Source organism: Nanorana parkeri, unplaced genomic scaffold, assembly GCF_000935625.1.
Source record: "Nanorana parkeri isolate BGI_ZX_2015 unplaced genomic scaffold, ASM93562v1 scaffold399, whole genome shotgun sequence".
NCBI lineage: Eukaryota > Metazoa > Chordata > Amphibia > Anura > Dicroglossidae > Nanorana > Nanorana parkeri.
In genome coordinates this window covers 949,247-976,747 of record NW_017306667.1, presented here as the reverse complement: position 1 = coordinate 976,747, position 27,501 = coordinate 949,247, and the positions used below count along the sequence as shown (strand labels likewise).

Below are 27,501 nucleotides of genomic sequence, written 5' to 3'. Positions count from 1 at the left end.
AGTAGCATGTTTTTGGGGGGTTTTCTGGATCCCGGCAGGAGCGATAGTAATGCAACAGCTGGTGAAGGTGCTAATGTATCCCCATATAAGTGATTGTAGATCTCCAAAAAAAAATTCCAAAACGAGAAAATCAGGGGACATGTCCACCAAATATGTAAATACGTACCCCTTACCTCATTGCACCGCCAGCAGGTCTCTGGAGAAGAAGGGAAGATTCGATGGAGGGAGACCGGGTCTCTGTACCACCTAGTAATGAGTTTGTAATTCTTTTCCTGGGCATATGAGGAGATAGATGATTTATGAGTGTAATGATAAATGGTGGTCCAATCTGAATCCGATAAGTCCCTGTTTAAATCAGCACACCATTTGGTACGAGAACTCAACCGTACCTGATGAAGAACATCTCTCAACATCCCATAAATGACTGAGACAGTGTGGCGTAACCTTTCTTTGGAGACAAGTAAATGTTCAAAGTCCGTCAGTGGTCTGTGAATTTGCCCCGAGGAATTAAGTGCCGGCGTTACAAAACGGCCAGTATGAGCATGTAGAAAGTCCCTAGCTGTGGGCCAGTCACTCCTTTTGTAGCCTCCAACCAAGGAAATAGCTACCCCCGTGGAGAACAGTGAGTTGTCAAATAGAGGGGAGAGAGGACTAGGTATAGTGGTAAGAGAGGGAGCGTTGGGAATGCAGACACAATCCCTCCCCCACCCCCCCTGGGATTTGTGTCTGCATAGAGTTTTATAACGGATACGGGAATAACCCTTTTGCCACATAAATCGATTCACCATGGATCGTAGGGTACAAAAGAAGTGTTTCGGGGGGCCTATAGGAATAGTTTGGAAAAGGTATAGTAGTTTTGGGAGGGTCTCCATCTTCAAGGTTGTCTATTTTGCTGAACCATGATATTTTCATGTTGTGGTACGACTCAAAGGTTAGGCGGAGGGCCCCAGGAGGGGCAAGTAGTTTAGTGGGAAAAGATCTGATAAGTTAGCTGGGACGGAGATGCCTCAATAAGTGAGAGACTGGGTCTGCCATTGGAAGGGAAAATTGCTGCGCAAAAGGGTAACAGTTGAGGGCGTTAGCGTGAGGTTCAGGGCAGTGGATTTGGCCATATTAACTTTAAAATTACTGAGCCTGCCAAATCTATCAAATTCACTGAGGAGCGCCTAGATGCTGATATGGGGATGGGTGATGTACAAAAGTAAGTCGTCTGCAAATAAAGACATCTTATGATGAAAGTATGGTGTGGGGATCCCTTATATATCGGGGTTCAAGCGTATGGCCTGTGCCAAATGTTCCATTACTATAACATAGACAAGTGGGGAGAGAGGACATCCCTTTCTTGTGCCATTGGAAATAGAGAATGGCTCAGAGAACGAGCCATTCACCATTACCCTTACCGTGGGGGAGGAATAGAGAGACATGATCCTGGAGATAGTGGTCGGCCCCATACCAATTTGGAGTAGAGTCTGGCTGAAGAACCTCCAGTCCACACGATCAAATGCCTTTTCTGCATCAATTGATAGTAAGCATGCCCTAGTGTGATGTTTTTGAATGTGAGAGATCCCTGGTATGAAGCCGACTTGTTACGGGTTAATGATGGACGGCAAAGATGGGGAAAGACGGAGCGCCAGAAGTTTTGAGAATAATTTAACATCAACGTTAAGTAGTGATATCGATCTAAAGTTTTGACATAGGGAAGCGTCCTTACCGGGTTTGGGGATAACACAAATATTCGCCTCCAGCATAGTAGAGGGAAAAGGGTGCTTATCGTCTACTGAGTTAAAGGTGCGTGTTAAAATTGGGGACACCAGATCAGAGAGCACCTTGTAAAACCGGGGCGAGTAGCCATCCGGGCCTGCACATTTACCCGTCTTCAGGGTCCGGATAGCCGCGTCCACCTCAGATTGGGAAAACGGAGATTCCAGCTCCAGTGAGACAATGTGCTCTATGGTCGGCAGTGCAGTTTGCGCAATGCAGTGGGCCAGAGAGTCAGGGTAATTTCCGGCTATCCTGTCCAGTGAGGGGTAGGAAGGTTATATAAACCCGAGTAATATCTACGAAATTCACTTGTAATGCTCTGGGTGGAGTGAAGTTTAGAAGACTGGCGGTCCAGGATAAAAGGGATAAATGCCCGTGGAAGGCGGGGGTGTAATGTTCTAGCTAAGTGTTGTCCACATTTGTTAGCAGATTCATATCTAACTTTACAAGCCCTGTCTCATGCAATGCGTGATCTTGAGTCCGAAATAGACAACAATTCCCGTCGGGCATTTGATAGTTCCACAAAGGTGGTATCAAGCCGTGTAGACTTATGCCTACCCTCCAATGTCGCTATAGAGGCCAGGAGCTCAGTAACGCGGGTGGCTCTAGCTTTCTTGAGGTGAGAACCGTGTTTTATAAAAATGCCTCGAACCACGCATTGAAGCTCTTCCCATTGGGTCAGCGGGTGAGTGCTATCACTGGCATGGTCCGATGTAAAATTCCGAACCGATGTCTTGATCTCATCTAGGCACAGGGGATCGTTTAACAAGTTGTCGTTTAGTCGCCACGAGAAACAGGTGCGTCTAACACTAGGAACACCTAGAGCGAGAAAGACGGGGGCATGGTCAGACCAGTTGCGGAGACCAATGTTGGTAGAAGGGGTCGAATCAAGTAAATGCTGCGCAAGGAACAAATGATCCAGCCTACTGTATGAGTTGTGAGCTGGAGAAAAATATGTATAATCCCTCTCAGATGGATGGAGGGCCTGCCACACATCTACCAGTCTGAGCTTAAGTAATAAGTTTCTGATTTTAGTAGGGGACGTGTGAGAGAGATGGGACTTGCCGGAAGAGGAGTCCAGACAGTGCACCAGTGCGAGGTTGAATTCTCCTCCCAGGATCAGGTTAGGACATCCAAAATTCTCAAGAGCCGTGACGAGACGTGCAAGGAAGGTCAGTTGGTCCTGATTTGGAAAATAGACATTAGCCAGAGTATAGACATGATCATAAAGTTTTATTTTCAGGAAGAGGAATCTGCCCATAGGATTCGCTTGTTGTTGCAGGATCTCGGGGTGCAAAGTCTTGTGAAAGGCGATAGAAACACCTTTGGACCGTGCAACAGAGTTAGTGCTATGATACCAATCAGGATTATATTTAGTCGGTACTCTGGGAGTGGTATCACTGCGGAAGTGAGTTTCCTGCAAGAACAAGACCCCCACCTTGTGTTTATGAAAATGATAAAGCACCTGACTGCGCTTCTGAGGGGTGTTAAAGCCTCTCACATTGAGGGTCGCCAGAGCAATATGGGGGGTAGCCATCATGGGGGCCTAAGCAGCTCTAACACTGCATTGTGTACCTCCCCGGGGTAAGGAAGGGAAGGGGAAGGAAGGGAGGGAGCCAGGAGAGGGGAGACAGAGAAGCGGGTAGAAGAAAGGAAGAAAAAGAGATATATAAGGAAATAAGTGCTCTACCGCCACCTATTGGCGGATGGAGAGAATGGCATCTTGGTGAACCAACGTGTGGTCCAGTAAACACTACAGGTATTCAAAATGTCAGCGAACACACTCACTGACGACCTAAGTGGGGGTAACATGGAAAGCAGAGGGAGCTTCTCCCGCTCCAGGGCACGTGAACATAATGCAAACATGGTAGCTAAAGGGTACAAGGAAAAACAAAGAAAATTATGGCATAGAAAACTAGATGCATTAAGTATACTATCGTAATAACAATATATAACAGTATGAACGACAGCAGCGATCGTGGTTATCAATCACGGCAAACTTCCCAGGTGGGGCACCGGGCATCAATCGGTGAGCGTCAGGAGTCAGTCACCACCGCATAAAAGCATCCCGTCCGAGACACCGAAGCTGAAGGAGGGTATAGGCAAGTGGGCCAACAGTCAAGTGTTAGAAGATGACGAGGCCTCCGTTCGCCCGGCGGATTATCCTGATTTCTGCATCCACGGTGGTGGTGATACAAAGCCAGGTAGGGTCCGTTTAAGTGGCCAGTCTGGAAGCGTGACTTGAGGGAGTTCCAGTTTGTAAAGATGGAAGGTCCCCCATGGGGTTGAAAACGGACAATTTGCCTTCATGCACAACAATAAGTTGGAAGGGGAAACCCCATCTATATTTGATGTTGCGTTGGTGGAGCAGGTCAAGTAGAGGACGCGGAGCCCTGCGAAGAGTAAGCGTGTTACCTGATAGATCCGGTAGTAGCAGTATAGGGGAGTCATTGAATACGGGCAAAAAAACGGGTCAATTCCCACGGTGCTGGACGCGTTCGTTTCTGCTTTTCCCTTCTTCTTCCGGGTTGCCGGTGATGCCTGGGGAAAAGCAGCTGCTGTCTGCCTGATAAGGTGCCCACGAGCGGGAGACGAGCCGATTCACGTCTCACCGCTCCATGTGCCAAGCCACGTCCCTATTTTCTTTAGTTTTAAATAGAGTAAGGAAGGGTAGGAACCACCATCATGTTTTGCTGTGTCCGCCCTCTGTCCGTGAGGCACAACAAATATGTCACCAGAACATGTATCCCAATTGTAAGATTTCCCCTTACCTCCTGTTCCAATGAAAACCTTAAATTTATGGATTTCCCATCCATGTATATGATGGAGACAGGGGTCACCACGACAAATAAGAGAAGTTGAATCTCCCGGGGTTACACAGACTGCAATCAAAACCTGACAGAGGTTCTATGCCTTCCTTAAGCTGGGCTTTAATTCTGTTGTATCAGAATATTCAATAATGCCATCAGAGACTTGACGAATGTCATTCAAAAATGAATTGGACAGAATGGAGTTTCAAGAACAAAAACCACAGTTACTCTCAACATGTTGTTTGTTCAAGAAACAATGTTGTTTACTAACCCTAGTACAGGTTCACTTTAAATAACTTTCTCCTCTCCTACTTTAAAGTATTTGTTTAGAAACCTTTTGCAGTCACTGGCACAGTAAAATACCATCTGTCTGTTCTCTGCTCTCTCTTCTTTGAATGGCATATTTTGCCAAAATGTTTAACATTTTCTATCCGAATTAACACATTCACAATTTTTTATATAGCTACTAGCCAAATAACTGATATTTTTGATATTATGTCTTTGTGTTTTTTATTGCATAAAAACAAGGTGACTCGATTGTTTACCTCATTGTGTTTTCCAAGCAGTGGTAGCTTCACATTTGGAGTTGTATTTAAATATCTATATATAAAAAAATAAATGTTCTAGGATGTTAGTGGCAGGTGGCCTATAAATTGCATACAGTTCTGAAGCCTTTATACCAGATGAGCTGCATCTGCCACCTGTCAATATTGAGTCAAGGACTGAACTGTAAACTCCAACATTACAGTGACCCTATTGGTTCCTAATAGTTCCCTCATCATAACCTGGCTGGTTCTTTTGTTCCTCTAAAAATGAATATCCTGCATGTCTTTGGTTCTCTAGAGATCTCTATTACAGATTTATTCTGGTAAAATTTGGTATTGAGTGGCACAGCAATAACACAAAATAATTTCATATGGCCACCTTTTTATTTTTGTGGTAGAACTTCAGTCCTCCTAAGTACGTCAGTTGAAAGCATGATGGGGTCCTGTAGTTTTTACTTTGAAGGTGTAAGAAGAGCCAAACCCTCCATGTTACTACTACAAAAAGTAGGTATATAGGCTGGCGTCATCAGCATTCTGACACATGCTATTCGAGAAGTTAAGTGAAATAAGGACCAATTACAGCATTTACTAATGAGGTCACTGTAGGATGCTGTACATGATTTTGAAGAGAGGTTAGTTTATTTGGATTACTTATATTGTATGTGCAGATGCTAAATAACTTTAGATTGGAACTTCAGCCATCTCCAGTCTTTCCAAAAGGAAAGTGATCGAATATATCTCAGATTGTGTGTCCCCTCTGGGGAGAATACCCCTCACTTCTTCTTTTGGTACTAACTTATGAAATGAAGGGAATTCTCCTAACCCTGCCCCATCTTACTAAATATGTTTTACTTGTTCTGCTCTCATTAGAGATACTGTCCACTTTTTTCCCTGCTGGATAGACTCCCCATCACATTCTGTTCTGGTGACCATACAATTAAATGAGGCGAAATTCCCTCATTAGCTTGATTTGTACTTTAGGATTTGTTTATAGGGCATTTTATTGGGGGTTAATTTATTACAGTATTTCGTTGTGGCTCTGGTCATCCTCAACATTTACAATGTATTTGTTTGCACAGGTGACAGATATGATGCTTCAGGACAGTCAATACCCATACTGGGGGAAATCTGCAAGAGCTTTCTGGAGGAGGGGGAACATCCGGATAATTTTGTTCTGGTAAGCTTGTGTCAAGAGAACCTGTTGGCTACAGAAAGCTTCTTCATGCAGCAAGTCAGGCATTGTCTGGACTAATGTTACAAAGTCATAATAACATTCTAGGTACAGGAGGGCAGAATAATTACCTCTAGTGTCTAGACACAGACCGGTTTAAAGTGTTCTAACTTCATTAGGGCTGCAACAACTAATCGATTATAATCGATTAAGAGAATAGTTGGGAACTATTCTCATTATCGATTAGTTGGGGGGGAAGAAGAGCGAGAGAGAGCGATTAATCTAAAAAATAATTGGGAAACTAATCGATTATGAAAATAATTGTTAGCTGCAGCCCTAAACTCCATGCAGCTGATAGACCTTTCTCCTCAAAGAGAGACATTTAAATATAAGATATTAAAACTGCTGAATTTTTCTTACTAATTTTGCCTCTAAATAGGACGATACAGTGTTCAATTTCTAACTGCTGCAGGTCATGCACGGTGAGTGATGCAAAATAAATATGCACAGTTTTGTGAGTCATTCTTGTGAGCTATGCCCTCCTCTACTCCATGTATTTATTTTTTTAATTATTATTATTCATTTAGATGAAAAGGATTAAACACAATGTGGAGTTTCAGACATAAAATGTTTTTTTTTCTTATAGGGGGCATGTTTTTTTATTGCTGTCTGTATCTAGATTCACCCACTCTACCTGTCCTACCTGTCCTTATGACAACTGTCAATAGGACAAAGAGTGATGGTGAGTCCAACATGTTATAATACTCACCAGAGCAGGAGAGTATTCTCCAATCAGGATGCCTGTTTTGTGACAACTCTCTAAGTGCAGATTTTTCCTCACTTTGGAAAGATTGCTTCTCACTTCCTGTTGTTTCACTGGCATAAGAAGTGAATGCAAATCTCCACAATGAGGTCACGAACAGAAATATAAGCCTGACAAATTTTAACTCTTTTTCCCACTTTATAGAAATTTTTTTAAAAATGTGAGCGGAAATGTCCCAAACATGAGCCATACCCCAACTTCACTGCCACCATGCTTGTTCCAGGTCAGCAGCTCACCAAGTAGTCCCCAAAGCAGCATACAATTTAATGACTCTACAGTACACACATACACCAGTTTGGGTGACAGACAATTAACCAAAAACAGCAGAAAAGTTGAACTTTTACCATTTCTGGGAAATTAATATATCTTAGAAATTTTGGCATATGATAGCTGAGAAGACATGTTTCTTACATGAGTGCTCACACAGGTAGCACAGAGGGGACTTCAATAACATGGCAGGGTGTATGCAGCACAGAATGTCACTCACAAAAATGTATATTATATTATATATAAACTTAGACACATTATTGGGGGTCTCACCATGACTGCAGCCAGTATCTCCCAACTCTCACCCACTTGCTTCCCTCATCCCAGGGCATCCCAACTTTGAACTGCAGGCTTTCTTAGACTGATAAGCCTCTTCTCCAATCACAGTGAGTATCTCACACACACACCTGGTTACACCAACCAATCACTGCCCTCCTCATCCATTCTCTTTACCAAAGGTTGGGTGAAACTGCAGTCACCTCAGCCTTGTTACCAAGGAAACGGCCCCCAGGTTGATGTCTGGTAGAACGATTAGGGGGGAGCATCTGAGTTTTGGCTGGGAGAGGGGAGAGCGCTGGGCTCAAGGGGCAGCTGCTTTTGGCCCACAAAAATGAATGGGTCCAGATCAAGTTCCCCACGTTAAAGATGGGCATGGGGGTGATTAGGGTGTGCACACCGTGTGCATACGCCTATGGTTTGTCTTTATTTTAAAGCAGAATTTCAACTAGCATTTGAAGCACAACTTCACCTTTGACTCAGGTGCTAACCCTGTATTCTCTTTTATGCTCTCCAGCACACTGTTGTTCTCAGGTAATGGTGATAACAATGGGTGGTTGTCCAAGAGTAGCCATTGAAACCCATCCAGTGTAGAATAAGATTCAGGATCTATTTTCATATTGGCCTTCAGTAATCCCCTGCTTCTTCATGCACAGCAGCAATCAGACAGGTAGGAGAAGGGTTAAGACGGTCGGCCAATCAAGGCTCTTATGTTTTATCAGCCTAATGTAATATGCCTACGGAAGAGAAGAGCAACGCATAAATTCATCATTCATCTGCTGCTGTTTATTGCATATTATAAAATGAATTATACTCCTATATAAATTAAACAAATTAGCAACCTAACTAAAGCTGATGTGCAGGTAAAACAGTATTCAACTATTTAATATATATATATATATATATATATCTTAAGACGCACTGCTCTCCTATATAAATAAACGAATTAGATAAATAAATAAATATCTAAAGCAAAAATGAATGTGCATGAATCAACAAACTACTACTAATACATCAGAATGTGCAATAAAAGTCATCAAATCAAAGTGCAAATAGTGCAAAACAGATCCGTTAAAAAAATATTACCTACAAACACTCAATCCTTTAGATAAATAATTCAAAAACAGTCCCCGTTCATAGTGTCCATAATGTTCGGTCCAGCTACATCTTCAGTTCAAAACAGATCATGAAAAATGTCATATTTCCTGCTATATTAAAATCAAACAGGTCATACTGTCCATAAATGCTGCAAACCACATGTACAGTAGTAATTACTCTTTCTGAAATACATAAACTCACCAAATGGTGTTGACCATCAATAATAATGGTCAAAAAGATCTTAGTAACATCAATCCACACCATTTACTTAATGGGGGCTCTCTCCACCATACCCATGTTTGTTCCCTTTATATGTACCATTAACACAGAGGAAGCAAGACTTTCCATATCATAAAATTGTTGCATTTATTTAATAAGAGCATATAAAATGAAACTGACAATATAAAGTGCTAGAAATGTGTTCAGCTAACCCACACACTGCCTCAGCTCTATAACAGCGGGACTTCTAGGTTGCAGGTCATGTAATGACATTGGCGTGTTTCTGCCTACTCCGCGTTTTGTCAGTGATGACTTCATCAGTAGTCATTGATTGGTTGAGCATTATTTCACCCGCACAGCAGCTTAGTTAGGGTGTTAGGACATGGTTTATTTATTGGTATATTATTGCTTCAGTTTATTGTCCAACCAGCAGACAGAGGAGGAAAGCTGACAAGGGAAGGAGAACTTCAGAAGCCATTTTTTGCTCTGTAGTAACCCATCAGATGTGTGATTATTATTAACACAATCTCCATGGGGGACAGGCACACATCAAGCTACTTGCAGCTGTAAAAGTAAAACATTTATGTGGGGCATTGAAATGAAAACCTGGGATTATGATTTGTGATGGGAGTTTTGTTAAAATTATAACTAGTGTATTATACTTGATATGGTTATTGTGTGTGTATTTAATGGTGTATTTAATAGGAACGCACAGCCCAATAAAAGTTAAAATTCATATACATAAACTAATTGCCAACGTATTTTAATTGTAAGGCAGCATAGCCAGGTTGATGAGCCGAAGTGCAAAAGGACTTCGACTCAGCCGATCCAACATCTGGATCGGCTGAGCCTAAGCTCTAGGGGCTTACTCGGTGCCATTCTTCAATGAATAACAACTGGGCCGGAGCCGTCCGTGACGTCTCGGCTGACTCTGCCCATTTGTTATTGTTTAATGACAGTTCAGCGTCCCCTGGTCATTTGGGGATGCTGATCTGTCATTAAAACTGGGCAGAGCTAGCCGGGACATCACAGCTGGCTCTGCCTTTTTTTCATTCATATTTATAGCTGGATTAAATGGGGTTTAAAAAAATCTACCTGTAGTTTAGCTTTACAGCTATTTACATGAAATTCTCAGGTGGCCACTATAAGGAGCATTGACAAATCTGTATAAGATTTACAAATCAACAGCAAGCAAGTAGAAGGTTTTACCATCCCAAAGCAGCATATTTATAAAGCAGTGAATGTGACTTTCAGCAAACTGGTATTCACATATCTCTATATATGTCCTTTTATTCACCCAATTTATTTTCTTCTCTTTTCACTCATTTGAGCTACAGTACTTTTGAAAGGCTAACTTTACCTTTTGGACCATGTTTGGACCCATGTTCAGGGTGTCACATGAACCGTGGTAGCATCCATTCTACTAAATGTCCACTGACCTTGGTACAGACAGGGACAGGAGGAAGAATCTGCAGGAGCCGGAGCATTGCACTCATGATCCACTGATCGCAGTTGCAAATGCTTTACTGGCTCCAATGCAAAAAAATAAATAAATGCATGTTATTTCTATAATGAACTGTGCATTTATTTTTTCCCCCAAAAAAATCGACTTTGCCTTTAAATTAGCATAGGTGGTGTGTCCTCTTTCAAATTTTTGCAGTTCTTGTTTTTTGTTGTACAATGTAGTTACTGTATACTGAGTACAGTGTGATGCAAATTTTGAGTCTTTGGAAAGTATTACTTTGACTATAACTAACTATCTATCTATCTATCTATCTATCTATCTATCTATCTATCTATCTATCTATCTATCAATATATATACTTCTTTAAGATAATGATGCAAACTGTCAAATATATGCTGTACTTTGAGTTTGAATCGCATCTGCTTTTATAATATAATCTTATTAATAATAATATTCTTCCACATCCCATCCGGTATACCTATCACTCTGCCATGAAGAATGTTGCAATGTTGTTATCTTTAGTTAATATTTTCAAAAGACTCCATGTTGTATGAGTGCTTTTGTATGTACCCATATGAAACATATGTGTATATGTCCTTAAGAACATTGATATAAAAGATCTACATTGTTGTATGTATGCAAATGCGTATTTTGTGCTGCCTTGGGTTTGTGGATCTGTGTTTCTTCCTTTTATAGAGTTGGAGGTACATGCAGTTGTTGCTAGGTAACACAATGCATATAACAAATGCTTTCAGCAGTCTTCCTTTCCTGTTTTGTGGATGAGGTGGTGTGTGTATGTGGGGTGACATGAAAATGGATTTGTAATGATATGTCATGGTGCTAGAATTAACCCTATAAAAATCATCCTTTCCTGGCTCACCTCATGTCGGCACAGTATGCATGCTGACATGAGGATGAGGCAGGAAAGGAAAATGACGGTAAGTATGATAACAGTTTTCCGTATTCCTGGCTCACCTCATGTCGGCATGCATACTGTGCCGACATGAGGATGAGCCAGGAAAGGAAAATTACGGTAAGTATGATAACCATTTTTCCGTATTCTGGGTTTCCATCATATTTTGCTCAATGGTAGGAATTTGTTACCTGTGTCATTTTGTAAACCAGCGGGTAACATAATCAGGTACAGATACCAGTGCTTGGTATAAATTGTCCTCCAGCATCCCTGGAAGCCCTATACCTATGTTGTATACAGATGCTAACTTTTCTCAAAGTAAGTGCATAAAATGGACCTAAATTCAAACTTTACGTCCACATCAAACTTTTTGGGATGGTTAGTTGAGGCGATGCATAGAGCGTCCTGTTCATATTTACCAAGAGATCCTGTAGTGCTTTGGTTCCAAATGATGCAGCCTGCAGCAACTTTGTATTGTGGAGGCTGCTGTCTGCAGACTTCTCCGTTGAGTTTAGAACAGTCACCTTGAGTTTAGAACAGTTCTCTGCTTTAGAACAATTCCTCTACCTCACAATGTGATGGGGGGCGCTTTAGGGACCTGTTGAGAGGCACATGTATTGTGTTGTCGGAAGTTGAGGGAAGCTGGCTAAGGACCCATTCACACCATAATGTTGTGTTAAACATTTAGTGCACTCTATTGCACAGCGCACCTAGCATGCACTACTTTCTTTCACCGCAAAGCACAGTGTTCCGGTACATGTGCTGCAACATGTAGCTGCCGGGAGGAACATTGGTGTGCCTTTCAAATGAATGTGAAAAAAGAAATCTAGTAGACAGTACTGCACTTTAGGTGTGCTATGGAATAGCATGCACTAAACAGCCGTGCGTTAAAGGGGGATGTGTAGCTTTGTCCATATTTTCTATCTTTCTTTAACATGTCCAGATTCATATAAATTATGGCCTATTAATATTGTGTATTCCCCTTTCAGCCAGCAAGTGGAGCTTTATTTTTTACTTCACTCTGTGTTACAAATAAAGTCAGTTGTTCATAGAGATAAGGAGCTCAAGATGAATTTTACACACATATCTGAATGACTTATCAGAGTGACTTTTCCCTTATTAGACAGCTCTTGTCATGGCATCAGTGAGAACAAATGTGCTTAAATGGGGATAATTTTTTCTGTGCTGTCTCTTTAACTAACTTCTAGTGCTCCGAGAATGTTTTGCTATGTATTAAACCTTTATTTGTAAGATAAAGACTGCATACATACAGTTAAAAAAGATTTAAAATATCAGTTTGAAATTAACAAAAAACAACTGGAATAAAACTGATCTAAAACAACTATTATCTCTCTTTATTTGAAAAGTCAGTATTTGAGTACAGTTTACTCCTTGTGTTTGGAGGCTGGAAACCTGGCTAGTGTTAGGTTTCTTTCTCTACTTACCTTTCTAATAGCCTGTTTATTAAAAAGCCATGCTTCACTGCTCACCGTACTCTGTAAGTATTCAACCAGTCACATGGGTTGTGTACCTGCTTCCCCTGTCAGTCACTGTGGTTCCTTCCTTGTAGATTTTGTAATGAGCTTTTCTTTTCATACTATTAGAAAGTAGTGAAATAATTTCCATCTAAAAGTTTGGAAAAGGTATCTCAGGTAGGGTCAGGATTGATGAACCCAAGCTGGTGTTTATAACCATCAAGTAACTATTTAATGGAATATTTTAAGTGTTCACACTTCAAAATATCTCTGCTAGGCTTCTTGAGGTTTTTCTATTGTATGTTATTTTCTTTTTAATTACCAAGAGTATTGAGATCTTCTCGTGTTGTACAGAAGTATTGTATGTTTCATTTTAAAATGTGTACCGTTGAACTTGTATAAATCAGAGTTGGTAATGGAGACCATAGGTCAGGGAACCATCAAGAATTAAATTATAGTTTTTTGTATCTTGCTAAGGCAGGATAAGCCCAGTGAGAGACAAGCTAAAATTAAAAAGTACAGAATGCTTCCAGAGTTTGAACTGACATGTGACATTGTTTCTGTTTGTTTATACAAACTATCAGCTTTAAACTGTCACTTAGATGTGGAGATTATACAAATTATCATATAAATATGATGGGGGCACTGTAAATTCCTTTGAAATGTAACATTATCTGGGCAAACCCAAATATATTGTAGGACAGGAGTTGATGAGAAAAGGTGAAAGTTTCATTGCATATACGAGATAACATCTTCTGATTTATTTTGGTAATGACAGTAGTTTTAAAAAAAGTATATAATCAAACTGAATACTGTTCATTGAATTTAGCCTTCCATTAAAAAAAAAAAATAGTGTACATAAATAAAGACAAAGAAACTTCCAATAGACCAAATGGGGATGCGTGTAAATCCTGAGCCCTTCCTTCTGTCCATATTACAAAAATATCGTCAATATAACGATAATATTTGAATGGTTTATGTATTATGTATTAACATATATATTATGTGGCATGCCTACCTGCAGTTTTTTTCCCTTACTTAAAAAAAATAAATGATTGTCTCTGAACCTGCTAGAAAATCTGACTACTTCAGGTAAAGTCGGTTCCCTAGCACAGCCTCCTCCCTTACTGCCCATCGTAGCCCTATCCTCTTCTGGGAGTGTCTATGTACTCTCTTTGCTGGCACATCTCTTTTATGCCTCCCTTTAACTCCCTTCTTAACCTTTTATGTAGCAGCTGGGGAGAAGAGAAGGGGAATATTATAGTCTCACTTAAGTAACAGCTCTAAATCTGCTGGGGCTGCTGACATTCACATCCAAGATGGTGGAACCCGCAGCAGTCTCAGGATTTTGGATGTCTACACAAGGGAAGTATTTCTGATAGGTAACATGCATAAAGTACACTAAATGCACATGTAATCTTATGGGAAGATTGTTAGTGGTCTGACAATAGGGTCCCTAAGTGGATCTTCTGTAAACTACTGGTCAAGGCAAATCTCTGTCCATTTCTTTCTGTCCAATGTTTTAGCAGGGGCTTCCATTACATCAATCTAGTCCATTAAGGTAAACTAGAAAAAATGGTAGTTACTGAAATTCCGGTATACTTTCTCTTCAAAGTGTATCTCCTCTGTCTACACTAATTTTATGCTGTAAAAGTAGGATGGTAACTTTGTATGAACCAAATTATCTTTGTTAAAACAAATCTGTCATAAGGGAGATAACAGTGGCTGCTGCTGCTGACTTCCTTCTCAAACTGCTAATTGGCTGGTTGTTATTCTTACCCACCATAATACTTTTAAGTCACTGATCTAGAACAACTTTGTACATCAGAAAAGGTGTAAGTCCTTATCTGTATATTTGTCCCAGATTAGTCATTCAAGCTTTGAAAGCACAATGGTTAACTTGACAACCAGGCATCTTGCCTTTTATATAGGAGTCAGCATAGGCAAAAATGTTTCTAATAAGTCTATAGGGCTTTGAAGTATCCAAAGCTGGTAGTTTGCATCCAAGCTAAAATTTTGCTTGATGCCACAGGATCAGTTGTATAGTGCTAACTAAAATGGTCACACAGGCAAGTTAATGTGGAAGTTTGCCAGACTGAATTCTTTGTAATCATAATGGACTGCCTGGCCTTTGAAGTTAGGTAATTTGGCTTAGAAGGGCCAATAATGGGGGCTTTGTTATGCCCTAGCTCCCTCACTATAAAATGGCGGTTTCCCAGCAGCCATTTGTCAGTGTGCTGGAGTAGTGTGGAGGAAGAGGACAGTCTGTGTAGGGAGACTTAGTTGCTATACAATGCTATACTGTGATTTATTGCACTGGACTGCAGTGTGGTGGGCTACATATTCTTTGTTGGGCTAGGGTGTAGTGTTTTAGGGCTTATTTTTAATTTTTTTTTTGGGGGGGGGTGTATATTTTATTTTGCTAGGGCCTTCCTTTTTTTTATTTAGGCAATAGCATTTATTAAAAATGTCAGATAGGCCTAGCGTGAAAGGCAGAGGTTCTTAACATGGAGATAGTAGGAGGCAAGCAGGTTTTGCAGGATAACATTGTGGTCAGTTAGTACCATCTAGAGGTAGGTAACATCTGCCTTTCTATCTCAAAGTGGCCATACTATACAGCCACAGCACGTACTGGAGCTTGCACAGTATGTGCTGGAGCTTCTGGCTTTCCCTGCAGTCAGTGTGTCCTGTCTGAGAAGGCCTTCAGCACAGCAGGAGTTTTTGTTATGGAGAGGCATATTGTCTGTCCCCTGACAGGGTTGACTGGCTCAATTTTAATAAAATGAACCAATCTTTGATTACCAATGACTACATCCTTCTACCATTACCAGCTTCTGCTACCTCTCCTGGCCTGTTCTGATGCCACAAAATGTTTTCACAGCTGAACTTCAGATGCCAAATATTTAATGATTGCTGTAGAGAAAATCCTCTTTGTGTCTCAATGTTTGCAGCCTATTCTAGTGCTCTGGCTCACAAAAAAAATACAATCTAATGTTTATTTCAAGATAAAACCTGCCTCATCTCTCCCTCTTGCAATGTGATATAACCAAACTGCTTACATACTATCCAGCCACTGAACAATATTTGTGGCTATTTTCTCTCAGATAATTCACTTTAATTCAAGATCCAATTTATCTAACTCCAAGACAAAACCTGCCTTGTGTATTTCTTTTGCTGCCTATTCAAGTGCTTGTGTAAAGTCTTCTTGTCCACTATGTTTTGACATTTCATTAATGTTTAAGACAATGCAGTATGGTGATGCAAAAAAAGCTTACATACTATATTATTAAACTGTTTTGCCACTGGACATTTTGTACAGAGTTAAGAGCTTTAGCTTTATTTTTTAATAGTAAACTTTACTATATTCTTTAGATGTTTCGTGGCTGCTACTTCCACAGGTTAATTTACATCTATTGCCACTTGATGCAAAAATCAAGCGTCTAAGCCAAAACTACCTAAAAAGCCTTTATTTACAAGTTAACATTTATCAGTTTCGGGTGCTGCTGCTGTATTTAACCCAAGATGAAAAGTAAAACTTAAAAACATAAATGAGACATTCAAAATAGTCGATGCAAGAATATGGTGTTGGTTAATGTTTCACTGCAAATCATGTCACCCTCAAAGCCACATTAAAAAGAGGATCAAGATTTGCAGAAAAAAATGGGATTGTTTTACTTCTGGAGATACAATAGCTCTAAATGTTTTAACCTTGGAGGTGGGTCCGTCTTACCAGATCAAATAACCGATATAAAGCATAAATCAAACAAAAAAGGCTCGGGCTACCTATAGCGTATAGGTAGTCCAAGGGTTCATTTAAAGATCGGGACAGACCAAAAATTTGAATTTGTTCTTAGAAAGAAGAAAATCTTGGTTATCCTTTGTCAGCTATTCGTGTCAATTATATGTGTTGTGAAAAGGAACTGATTGTTATCTGGTAAATCATTATACAGCCCAGAGATATTTAAGGGCTAAATTAGACGATGATTCACAGGTGAGGACAGCATTTATATACGAAGCCCCTGGGGGAGGGGCGAAACGCTTAGACGCCGTACACGCAATGTTTGGACCAACCCCAAACAAATGAGACCCATTGATTCAACGTCTTGACTCATGGCACTTCTCACTTACCAAATAGATATCACTTGGATGCTGCTGTGTTTTCAACATTATGAACTCTCATACTAAGGATACATTTTTGGATTGTGTTTATTTCCTTACCAACAAAATCATCTTATCAAACGAAAGAAATTCGAAGAGGACAGCTATACACAGAGACGATTGTGGCCCAGACATGTGAGTAAGACTATTTTTTCAATTAAATACTATCTATAGATCAGATAGTTCGGATTATGTAAATAACCCTATACCCTCATAGGAGTAAAGGGAAGACTCACATTTCTGCCTAGTACCCACACAAAGATTTCGGCTCATTGCACCAATGAACTTAATATAACTATCAATATCCCGTAAGGAAAAGCACCTTTTCGAAATTTCAACTCGGACAATTATGTATAAAACCTAACTACATGAGGATAACACAACCAATAAATCTGTATACTAAGTGTCTAATACTCTAGTGACATAAGGATACAAATGTTTCAAAACCAACGGGCGAAAGATATATATTTTGCCGAACAAATAGATGCAAGTAGAACAAAGTATCAGAACTGAAGTAGTTCACTTGAAATATATGGGATAGTAAAACTACACAGGATTGTCATCCAATGATCTAAATATATCTTGCATTGGAATCGAGAAGTTACCATAAGCCTTGACGGATGTGCTTTAATTTCTAGGGGCGTAGACTGTCCTACCAAAGGTTACCAAATCTATAGTCAGTTCTGATCTTTTTGTATTGTTTTTAATTGGTCGATAAGCAGTGATTGGCCATGTCTGTTACTCAATTTTACATGAATAAATCCTTTTTCTAAGAACAAATTCAAATTTTTGGTTTGTCCCGATCTTTAAATTAACCCTTGGACTACCTATACTCTATAGGTAGCTCGAACCTTTTTTGTTTGATTTAGGATCAAGATTTGCCCCTTAGACTTCAATGGGATTCACTGGTAATTTTGGGTTACTGTTAATTTCAAACAGGATTTGAAGACCCCCCTTTACCCACAAAATGAACCCTGGCAGATTTACTCATTACTACCTTAAATTGTTTGCAGAGCTGTAACAAAGTATGAAAATTCAATAAAAATGCACATAGATGAGACTTTATTCATCTTTTGTTCTATGATGTTTATGAAAGGTCTTTAAAACTATTTATACATTTCGGTATTTTGCCATGAGGGCTTAGTGTCAGGTGTTTTGTTTCACAAAATCCATGGACTTCCACCATTAATTAAGACCTATTCCTGGCTGCTTGAAGATTTTATAGCTCAACCTCTCCAGTAACAGTAACTATCCTTAGCATGCAGTCTGTTACTTTTCCTTTAACCACATAGTTTTGGCCATCAAATCCATCATTACTGTCCCAGCCCTGCTAACTTCCAGTCCCATCCTGCTGCACCTGATTTCTGTGCTGCCCAGCTCTTCCCTGTAATGTACATACTATACTGTTGCACTTACAGTGAATATTGTTAATTTGCACACATTGTTTTGCAGCTACTGTTGTTCTGTTCAATTATTAGTTTTATTAGTAACCTTCCCGTGTGTTCACCTACTTATTATATTTTCCTGTTGTAAGTGCCTTAGTTATTTGCCACTCTTTTGATGTTATTGGTCAGAGCTTCTCCCCTTACCCACCAGATACTGTACATAGAGTAGTTCATTTTCCAGCAAAGTAATGCTGCTGACTGGACTCCCTAAACTCAGTCCACACACTGTGGATAGGAACAGTTGTGGGGGAGTGCCTACATTAATAGAAACTGAACCAGAACTGTTACAAACTTATTCTTGATATCACAAGTAGGGATGCACTGATATTAGTATTGCTATCGGTGCCGATACCGAGTATTTGGGCGAGTACTCGTTCCTGATTGCCCGGGAAGCCGGCTCCATGCTGATTGTCTGGGAAGCTGGCTTCCTGGCCACTCAGCATCAATCTGGTAAAACAGCTGGCTCAATGCTGATTGGCTGGGAAGCTGTCATCCTGGTCAATCAGCATCGATCCGGCCAAACAGGATTGAGCCAGCTTCCTAGCCAATCAGGATGCCGGGCGGCTGGGAAGGTGGCTACCCGGCCAATCAACATCGAGCCGGCCCAACAGCTGGCTCAATGCTGATTAGCTGGGAAGCAGGCTTCCTGGCCAATCAGCATTGAGCCAGCCAAACAACATGGAGCCAGCTTTCCGGGCAATCAAGAAGCCAGGCAGTGGATAATGACACACCGCCCGGCTTCCTGCTTGCCTGGGAACCTGTCTCCATGCTAGTGAAAGTACCGGTTTCAGTACTCGGTATCGGCGAGTATCGAAATATAAATATCTAACTGCTGGAACAAGGTAAAAAAATGTATACAACATGGTGCAGAGGGTGGTTTGGGGTAGAATTGAGTAATGCCTGGACACTTTAAGATAGGGAAGACATGGAGGACATGAAAACAATCTCACCCATTTTTTATGCTACAAGCTCCACAACATTTCAGTGCACTCTAGGTGTCCTGGGGTGCCCCTGGTCTTTTTAGGACTGTAGTAAGGCCCTAATTAGGTGCTATTTAAACCATCAGTGCTTGAAAATGTACATGCCTTTACCCATGGACACCGATCTTCAAAATTATTTATAACACCTATTGGGCATTTCAAGAACATTTTTCTCTCTGAAGAATGTGCTTTTGACCACTGAAAATACTTGTAAGCATTTGGAACAAGTGTTAATGAAAATTTTTCAGTTGTTTTGCAAGCATTTCCATAGATGACAGTGAGAGCTGCAAGTACTTGAATATGCTAGGATAATGCAGCAGAATTTAAAGCACAATACCCTGCTTTTAACAGTCTCAACTGAAAAAAGAAAAACATGTTTATGTCCAAGAATGTGATGGAGATACCAAATTACTTGGAAACTGGTAGTTAAAATGGGGCCTCAATTTTTCCTTCCCAGGACTAGACCACTGTTCCAATCCATCCATCTCCTTTTGATTACCTGTATCAAATCCACTCAGCAGTTGCTTCCATGCCCTTGATGTTTAACTAGGACCCTCCATGCAGGAATAAGCACATGGCTTGACAAAAAAGGGCAGGCATGCAGGCTGGGTTTTGTCTATAACCCATTGATCACATTCATATCCTCTTTCTAAGCACATCATTCCATTTACTTTCCATCTCTCTCACCCTGTCAGTAACATTACAAAATTGGCTCTGTCATTGTGTATTGAAGCACAGACCAGACGTGTGTATGCTTCAGCTGCCCAAGGGGAAACTTTTCAGCTAAAGAAAATGTGAAATGTGTTGTATGTATTTGATGTGATATTGAATTATATACCACTATTAGGATTCAGGTTTCCGTTTGTCTCTTGAAAGTTTCCATTTCCCCCTTGTAGTTCTGACTGATAAAGCACATCTCTTTTCTCCTTAATTGTGAAGAGAAAAGTGAGCTTTTTAATCTCAGCAGGACATCATTTTGGAATGAGCCAGCAATGAGGGAAAAATTACTGCACAAAGAAACACAGGTTTTCTATTTTTCGAAACTGTGTTTTAATGTCATGCTGCTCTGTGGTGTTTATTCTTGTTTGGCTCTGTCAGTTTTCTATTCACATTAGACATGTTCTCACCTTTCATGGTGATATGTACTATATCTACTGCACGCTAATTTATAGAGTTTGAGTCAGGTTTTGAAAACTTAAAGCGAAAGTATAGTGCGTTTCCACTAAGCACATATGTTAAGGTATTATTGCACTCTTTACTTTTTGATTGACTTTAAATGTGGCTTTCATATTTTCATATGCTTCTTTTTTTTTTATATGTTTTTTGTTTTTTTTATGTTGTAGTAGATGTAGAGATTGGTGGATTAGCTCTAGAGGCTGGGTAGGTTAGCCACTACAATTACTCTGCCTAAAGCTGGCCATACACCTATACATTTTCTGCAGATTTTCTATGGTCAGATGGAAAAAGTGCGACAGATTCCTCCATCTACGCTAAACTGTGTGGATGGAGGAATCTCCCGCTGGGCCAAGCTTCAGTATCTTGCTAATCGGCCCCGCTGGCTCTCAAAATACCTGAAAAATGCCTGCATCCAATCAGATTGTTCAGGTATTTTGACAGCCAGCAGGGCCGACTAGCACGATACTGAAGCTTGGCCCAGTGGGAGATTCCTCCATGCACACAGTTTAGCGTAGATGGAGGAATCTGTTGCACTTTTTCCATCTAACCATAGAAAATCTGCAGATAATCTATAGGTGTATGGCCAGCTTAAAGCTGGGCATACAATAGTAGATTTTATTTGTTCAGCTTTCAGCAAAAACATTTTTACAGATTGCCCCATCCATGCTAAACAGTGTGGCCAGAGAATTCTCCTGCTACGGCTTATGTGTTTTGACAACCACTCCCGCTACCTGTCAAAATACCTCAACAGTACCTGCATCTGACTGGATGCAGTCACTGTTCGGCCAATTTTCCACATGGCTCCTTCGATTGAAAAATGTTAGGTGGGAGGCAGCAGACAAGGCCACCCACTGAGTGAATTTTGGCAATTTCATCAAGAACTAGCCAAAATGTGTGCAGTATATAGCCAGCTCAATTGCTAACAGCAAGCAATGAATAAGGGCCAGTTAAGTATATGACTGGGAGGGGGACTGTGGGCAGGAGGTGTAACTGCACCAAAGGAACCCAGTTGTACCGACTGATACCAGTATCGGTATTGTTGCCGATACTGGCCATTTTCATGCGTACGAGTACTCATGAAAATGACTCGATACAATACCAGCAATTTACATTTTTAAACTGAAGTGGCTGCTCAGCAGCCTTCCTGTGAACCATGGCGCTAGTTTGCAGTGCCGGCCTGCACATCTCTCTCTCCTTCCTGCAGAACCCACAGCCCTCCGGAGACCCCACACAGCCCTTCTAAGACTCTGCACAGCCCACCTGAGACCCTCACACCCTTCCTGAGACCTTGGGCACATCGAGCCACTAGCCCGCAGCAACACAGAGTATGTAGCTTCATATTATTCTGCATTGGGATATAATGTATTGCTGGGATTTGTAGTCCTCTATAGCTGGCAGTATTCTGCATTGCTGTATAATGTATTGCTGGGATTTGTAGTCCTCTTTAGGTGGTGGTATTCTGCATTGCTGCATAATGTATTGCTGGGATTTGTAGTCCCTCTACAGCTTGGAGTCAGTGGCAGAACTACCAGGGTCGCAGCTGTGACTGGGCTCTGGCACTCCACCACTATCCTACAATCATTAGTCTGTATTGTTTTAGAAAAACTGTCGCATGACACTAAAAAAAAATGTATCGGTAATTGGTATCAGCGAGTACTTGCGGAAGTATCTGCATTTATACTCGGGCTTGAAAAAATGGTATCGTGCATCCCTAGTAACAACATCAATTGCATAAAATTAAGTGCCCCATAAATAACATGAATTAAATATGTTCCGTGCTTAACACTACCATTACCTCTCCCCCCCCCCCTTCCTCTCGCCCCCACGCACCCAAAAAACCGACCCCCCCCCTTTTTCTCCTTCCCCATACAGTTCACAGACCGGACTCCCACATTGATATCCTGGACCAATGCTCCACCCAGTTTCACCAAACATACATGTATCATCACATCATCACTTTACTCTAATTATTCATCAATTGTATCATGCATATCTACCAGCCTATTGCCGCTAATATTGCCTTTGATCATGCAGTTTTATCACGCATTTTTTATATACACATGCATTATCATGCGTTTTTTCATGCGTTTTTTCATGCATTTATTATGTATATTTAAACGTTTTAGTTTGCCCATTTTGTCTACTACAATGCTGCTATGCATTATGCCTTCTATCTTACATTTAATATGTACATTGAAGTCAACCTTCCTAGTTTGTCTATTATGTATATCACCATAAGGGTTCACTTCGCCATATTATGCTTTTTTATACACTTTTTTTATACATTTTTATTAGGGATGCACAGATACTTTTCGAGTACCAGTGCAGATACTTGGCATTTTCATGAGAACTACCAGGGTTGCAGCCGTTGCTGCTGGGACCTGGCTCTGGTGCTCCACCACTGTCCTGAAATCATTAGTCTGTATTGTTTTAGAAAAACTGTCACATGACAATAAACAAAAATGTATCAGTACTCGTACCTGTAAGTACTTGGCAAGTAACAGTACTCGTACTCGCAAAACTGGTATCTGTGCATCCCTTTATTTATATTTATAAAAACAAAATCGTACATTAAAACAGAGATGTACAAATCCCAGGAGCTCCGTGTGCTCCTTACAAATGACAGCTGCCTCCTAATTTTTTAATGTTTCTCTAGTGTATTCTTGGAGCTCAAAAGTATCGGCACATGTACTCGTACTTGTACCGAGTACTGTACTTGGTATCTGTGCAACCCTAATTTTTATATATTTCTAATTAAATCATCGATTGTGACATCATATGTATTCTTATTTTTTTATGGTGGTAAGAGTTGTATGTTGACTCTAGTCTCCTTTCCACTCCTCCAACCCCCCCATGGCATCGCCACAGGGATGTTATTATGATCTTGTCCCCATATGTTGGGACGCACTGACAGCAGCATAGACTCGGTTTGTGCTGCCTTCGGTTTCTTGCAGCTGTGATTGGCTGGGAGACCGGCGCTACTTGCTCGGTGGAACTCGTATCTTACCAGGCTAGTCCGGCCCGCCCATTATCACACCCACGTTAGACTGATATCCTATCAGCCGCCTAGAACAAGAGCCAATCAGATTTTCACTTTCCCTTCTTACTTCTTATCCGACATGGAGAGGAGACTCGAATCATGTTCTGATGAAGGGGGCGTGCCCCGGAAACGCATCGACACCTTACTGATCTGCACACAGGACTCATCATACGGATCCCTCCGGTGCTCCGTTTTACATTGCTTCACACACTTGTTGTCATTCTGCCATTGTGAGTACCTGCTAGCTTTATGATCGTTGAATAAACTAATCTGCACTAGGAAAGGCACCCCTCTCTTTGTGTTTTCTTGTATATAACAGGTACAAAAACTGATGATGACGAAAATTATTATTTTTTCAATCTTCTGTCTTTAAAAAGGCGTACTCTCCAAAAGTTAATGTAATCATGTGCGATTAGGTGAAGAAATGTCCTTCATGCTCCTTATAAATGTGATAATTAGTTACTGTACATTCAAATGTAACAATTGATAAATTGATCCCTAAATTTTTTTTAAAGAGTGCTGCTTTTATATACATGTATACATGTACACACACAGAGTGAGCAAGAGACTTTTACAACAGTTGACAGATAAAGGTTACCCAAGTCATTTGTGCAGAATGCATGTTTGAAAGCATTTTATTTTATGCAGGGATCATGTACAAAGAATAGTTGAGTAACCAAGCCCCATGATTTGTGATCATGAGGTCATAAGGTCACTGGAACGTAAAAAATATTAAGGCCCATGGGAAGGGCAGAGCAGAAAAGGCCTGTCATTCCTCTCTCAGTGTTCATGCATGCCTTTTGAAGAGACCTGACCTAGTATGTCATTCCCTGATAATATATATATTTGTTTTTTTACCGAGTGTAGGATACTGGTCTAGACTAGGGAGAGGATTAGCGTGAGATCAGCTGATAAGGATAAAAGCAGTCCTAATGTGGCAAGCTGTCCAACTCTCCTATGAGAGTCATCTCTTTCGAATTTATAAGGCAAGAAAACACAGTTTAAAAACCACTTCCGGGCCACAATACGTCTATAGATGGCGGCCCGCAGAAGTGGTTAAAACAACAACAAGAAGCTTTTAACACCAGATGATTGCTGTTAATGTAGAATGGACCCGGCAGTTATGTGTATTACATCACTTCCGGTGTCACTAGTTACAGTCTCCGGCTCAGAAGATGAAGCTGGTGAAGCAGATCTCGGCTTCCTCAGCTTCTTTGGGGTCCCTAGGACCCCTGATGTCTCCATAAAGAGGACCTGTCACACCCTATCTGCTATTACATAGGGGGCTTGTTCGCCCCCTATGCAATAGCATTAGGATTAGTGTAAAAAAAAAGTGTAAAAAAAGTGTTTAAAAATTATAAAAATGTAAGTAACATAAAAGAAAAAAAAATGCAAAAAATAATTTTTTAAAGTCCCCGGCCCTCCCCGTACACGCACATACAAACACAAACACGGGTCGGTGTGCCTACGTGCAAAAACGACAATTGCGCTACACATGTTACACATTGCCACGGACATCGGAGTGAAAGCAATAATTCTAGGGCCATCAATCACTGTCAGCACTAAACTCATGAGCGGTAAAAGCATTTAAAATGTTCCCTATGTGAAATTTTGCGTATTTACCTTTTTTGCGGCTTCACGGGCGAACGCAAATTTAAGGCTTGGTATCTATTTACCCGCCGTGACCCCGTCTTTCATATTTTAACCAAAAATTGGGTATTATGTTTCTGTGCACTAAATTTTTATTTCGTTTATTGTATCCTAAAAATACTGGTTTGATAAACATTTTCGCAAAAACCGTGCAAAATAAAAAATTGCAACTAGCATTTTATTATTCTACAGGGCCTCTGCTTTCAGAACATATATAATTGTTTGGGGGGTCTGAAGCTGTTTTGTTAGCCAAAAATGTATAGTTTATCATGTGTGCGCAAATAGTAAGAAAATGCCCCCGGCAGCACGTGGTTAACGGCTTGCATGTTTAAATTTGAAAATGTAGTTTTTGTGACATATATGATAGTTCATCCAACCCATTCCTCAATAGGCATGATTCTCTCTGTTAAGGTTCAAGCTTTTGTAATATTTTGGCACCTTACCTCTACTCATTCTTTAAATAGGGAGCTTCCTTCAGTTGGACAGTACCTTGGCATTTATTAATGACTTCCCCAAGACAGGCAATTATATTGGGGGGTGAGAACAAGTAAGAGTCTCATGCACCCCCACACTTGTAGGCATCAACAGCAGAGGGGCGAACTATCAAGCAATCCTTTCACGTTGCTCTGAATGGACAAATAAGGGGCCAGCAAGGGTGTCCCCTTTTGCCAATGCAATTCGTTATCATTGTGGATGAAATGGCTTGCAGTCATGCACACATTAAAAGATAACTTCGGTTTAAATTATTGTTTTGTCCACTCCCCACCTGTAAACAGAAAATAGCAAAGCACTACTCACCATCCTAACACTCCAGCGCTGCTCTTTGTGTCCTCCTCCATCAGGTTTATTGATGCATTAACTGTCTGCCTTTGCTTTTAAAAACTGTTTAAGGGCATGCATATGGACAGATTCCCCTGCTTGATAGATTTAGCCAGAATGAATATATTATCTAGAATGTTATACATTGTCAGAGCTATTCCTAAATTCTATATCCAGCATAGAAACCTTGACATTCCAAAAACAATTCTTTAAGTTTATTTGGAGTCATATTAAGCCCATGGCTAACAAACTTTATATACTTACAAAAATTTGGGAGGTCTAGATATGCATAGTCTTATGGCATATTTTCATTTAGTCTTACCTGTCCTAACTCCTTGCATTTTTAATAAAGGTCTACACCAATGGGCTCAGCTGGATGCTCAATTGGGGCTGCGGAGGCCAATAGTACTGCTACCCTGGACACGTTCAAGGGATAGACCACTAGTCCCATCCTCTTGTCACTTTGTGTCTCTGTAGGACCAGTTCTTCACCAGATTCCCTGTTTTGTTAATCCACACACCTGGGGCTCCATTATTTATCAAAATGTTCTCATGGATCTTCAGAGGGGTTACATCTTATGGCAAAACAAAACAGGCTTCTTAAGGGATGGCTGGACAAATCTCACTAAGGAGTCAGTTGACAAAGCAGAGAGACAGCATAAATACAGCCAGTGTCCATGGCAATCAGTTTTTCATAATGTTATTTAACTGACATATTTACGCTCATTAACCACCACTTAGTAATTTGTATGTGTAAATGTATCAGTAAAACAGACGCAGAGCAATCCCAGTTGATCCAATTTAGGATTGCCACCTTTTCTTCAAGTGAAACCCAAACAATGTAGCGCTGCGCGCGGCAATTTTTTATATGGACAGAGAATATACACTGAGTGGCCAGATTATTATGACCACCCCATCAGTACTTTGTTGGGCCACGAGATAACTTCGTTGGGCCGCCTCGTGACTCCACGGGATGTTGAAAGGTGATGCGAGGAATCTGACACTGCACTGTTGCCCTTCAGTTGTCTTGTACCAGTCTTGCCACTCTCCGTTCTGTGCTAACATTATCTAGTCGCTGACGGCCACAATTCGCACGTTCAGACCCAGATTTTCGGCTGACAGTCCAGTCTTTAAACACTTTAACAACAGCTGCTCTTGAACATTCAACGCATTCTGCTGTTTTGCTGATACTCGCTCCATGGCTCAGAGCGCCAACAATCATCCCACGTTCAAAGGCTGTTAAATCGCGTTGTTTACCCATATCTTCAGAAAAAAATCACTTCTACTGTCGTGGTAAACAACCTGCTTCCCTATTTATAATGGTCTGGCCCCCTAGCAACTTCAACGCAAAATTATACCTAATTATAGCTAGTTTGCCTACAAACGTCAGGTGGTCATAATAATCTGGCCA

The 27,501-nt window shown here is 40.7% G+C and overlaps 1 protein-coding gene across 1 annotated transcript in view; it reads left to right on the top strand.

The window, feature by feature from the left end:
* The window catches only part of TMEM117 (transmembrane protein 117), a 164,399-nt gene that overhangs the window by 106,938 nt on the left and 29,960 nt on the right, over positions 1–27,501 (top strand). Inside the window, exon 5 of the mRNA XM_018559482.1 lies at positions 6,196–6,293. Within this exon, the coding sequence (XP_018414984.1) occupies positions 6,196–6,293 (98 nt within the window). The remainder of the gene's footprint in view (positions 1–6,195; positions 6,294–27,501) is intronic.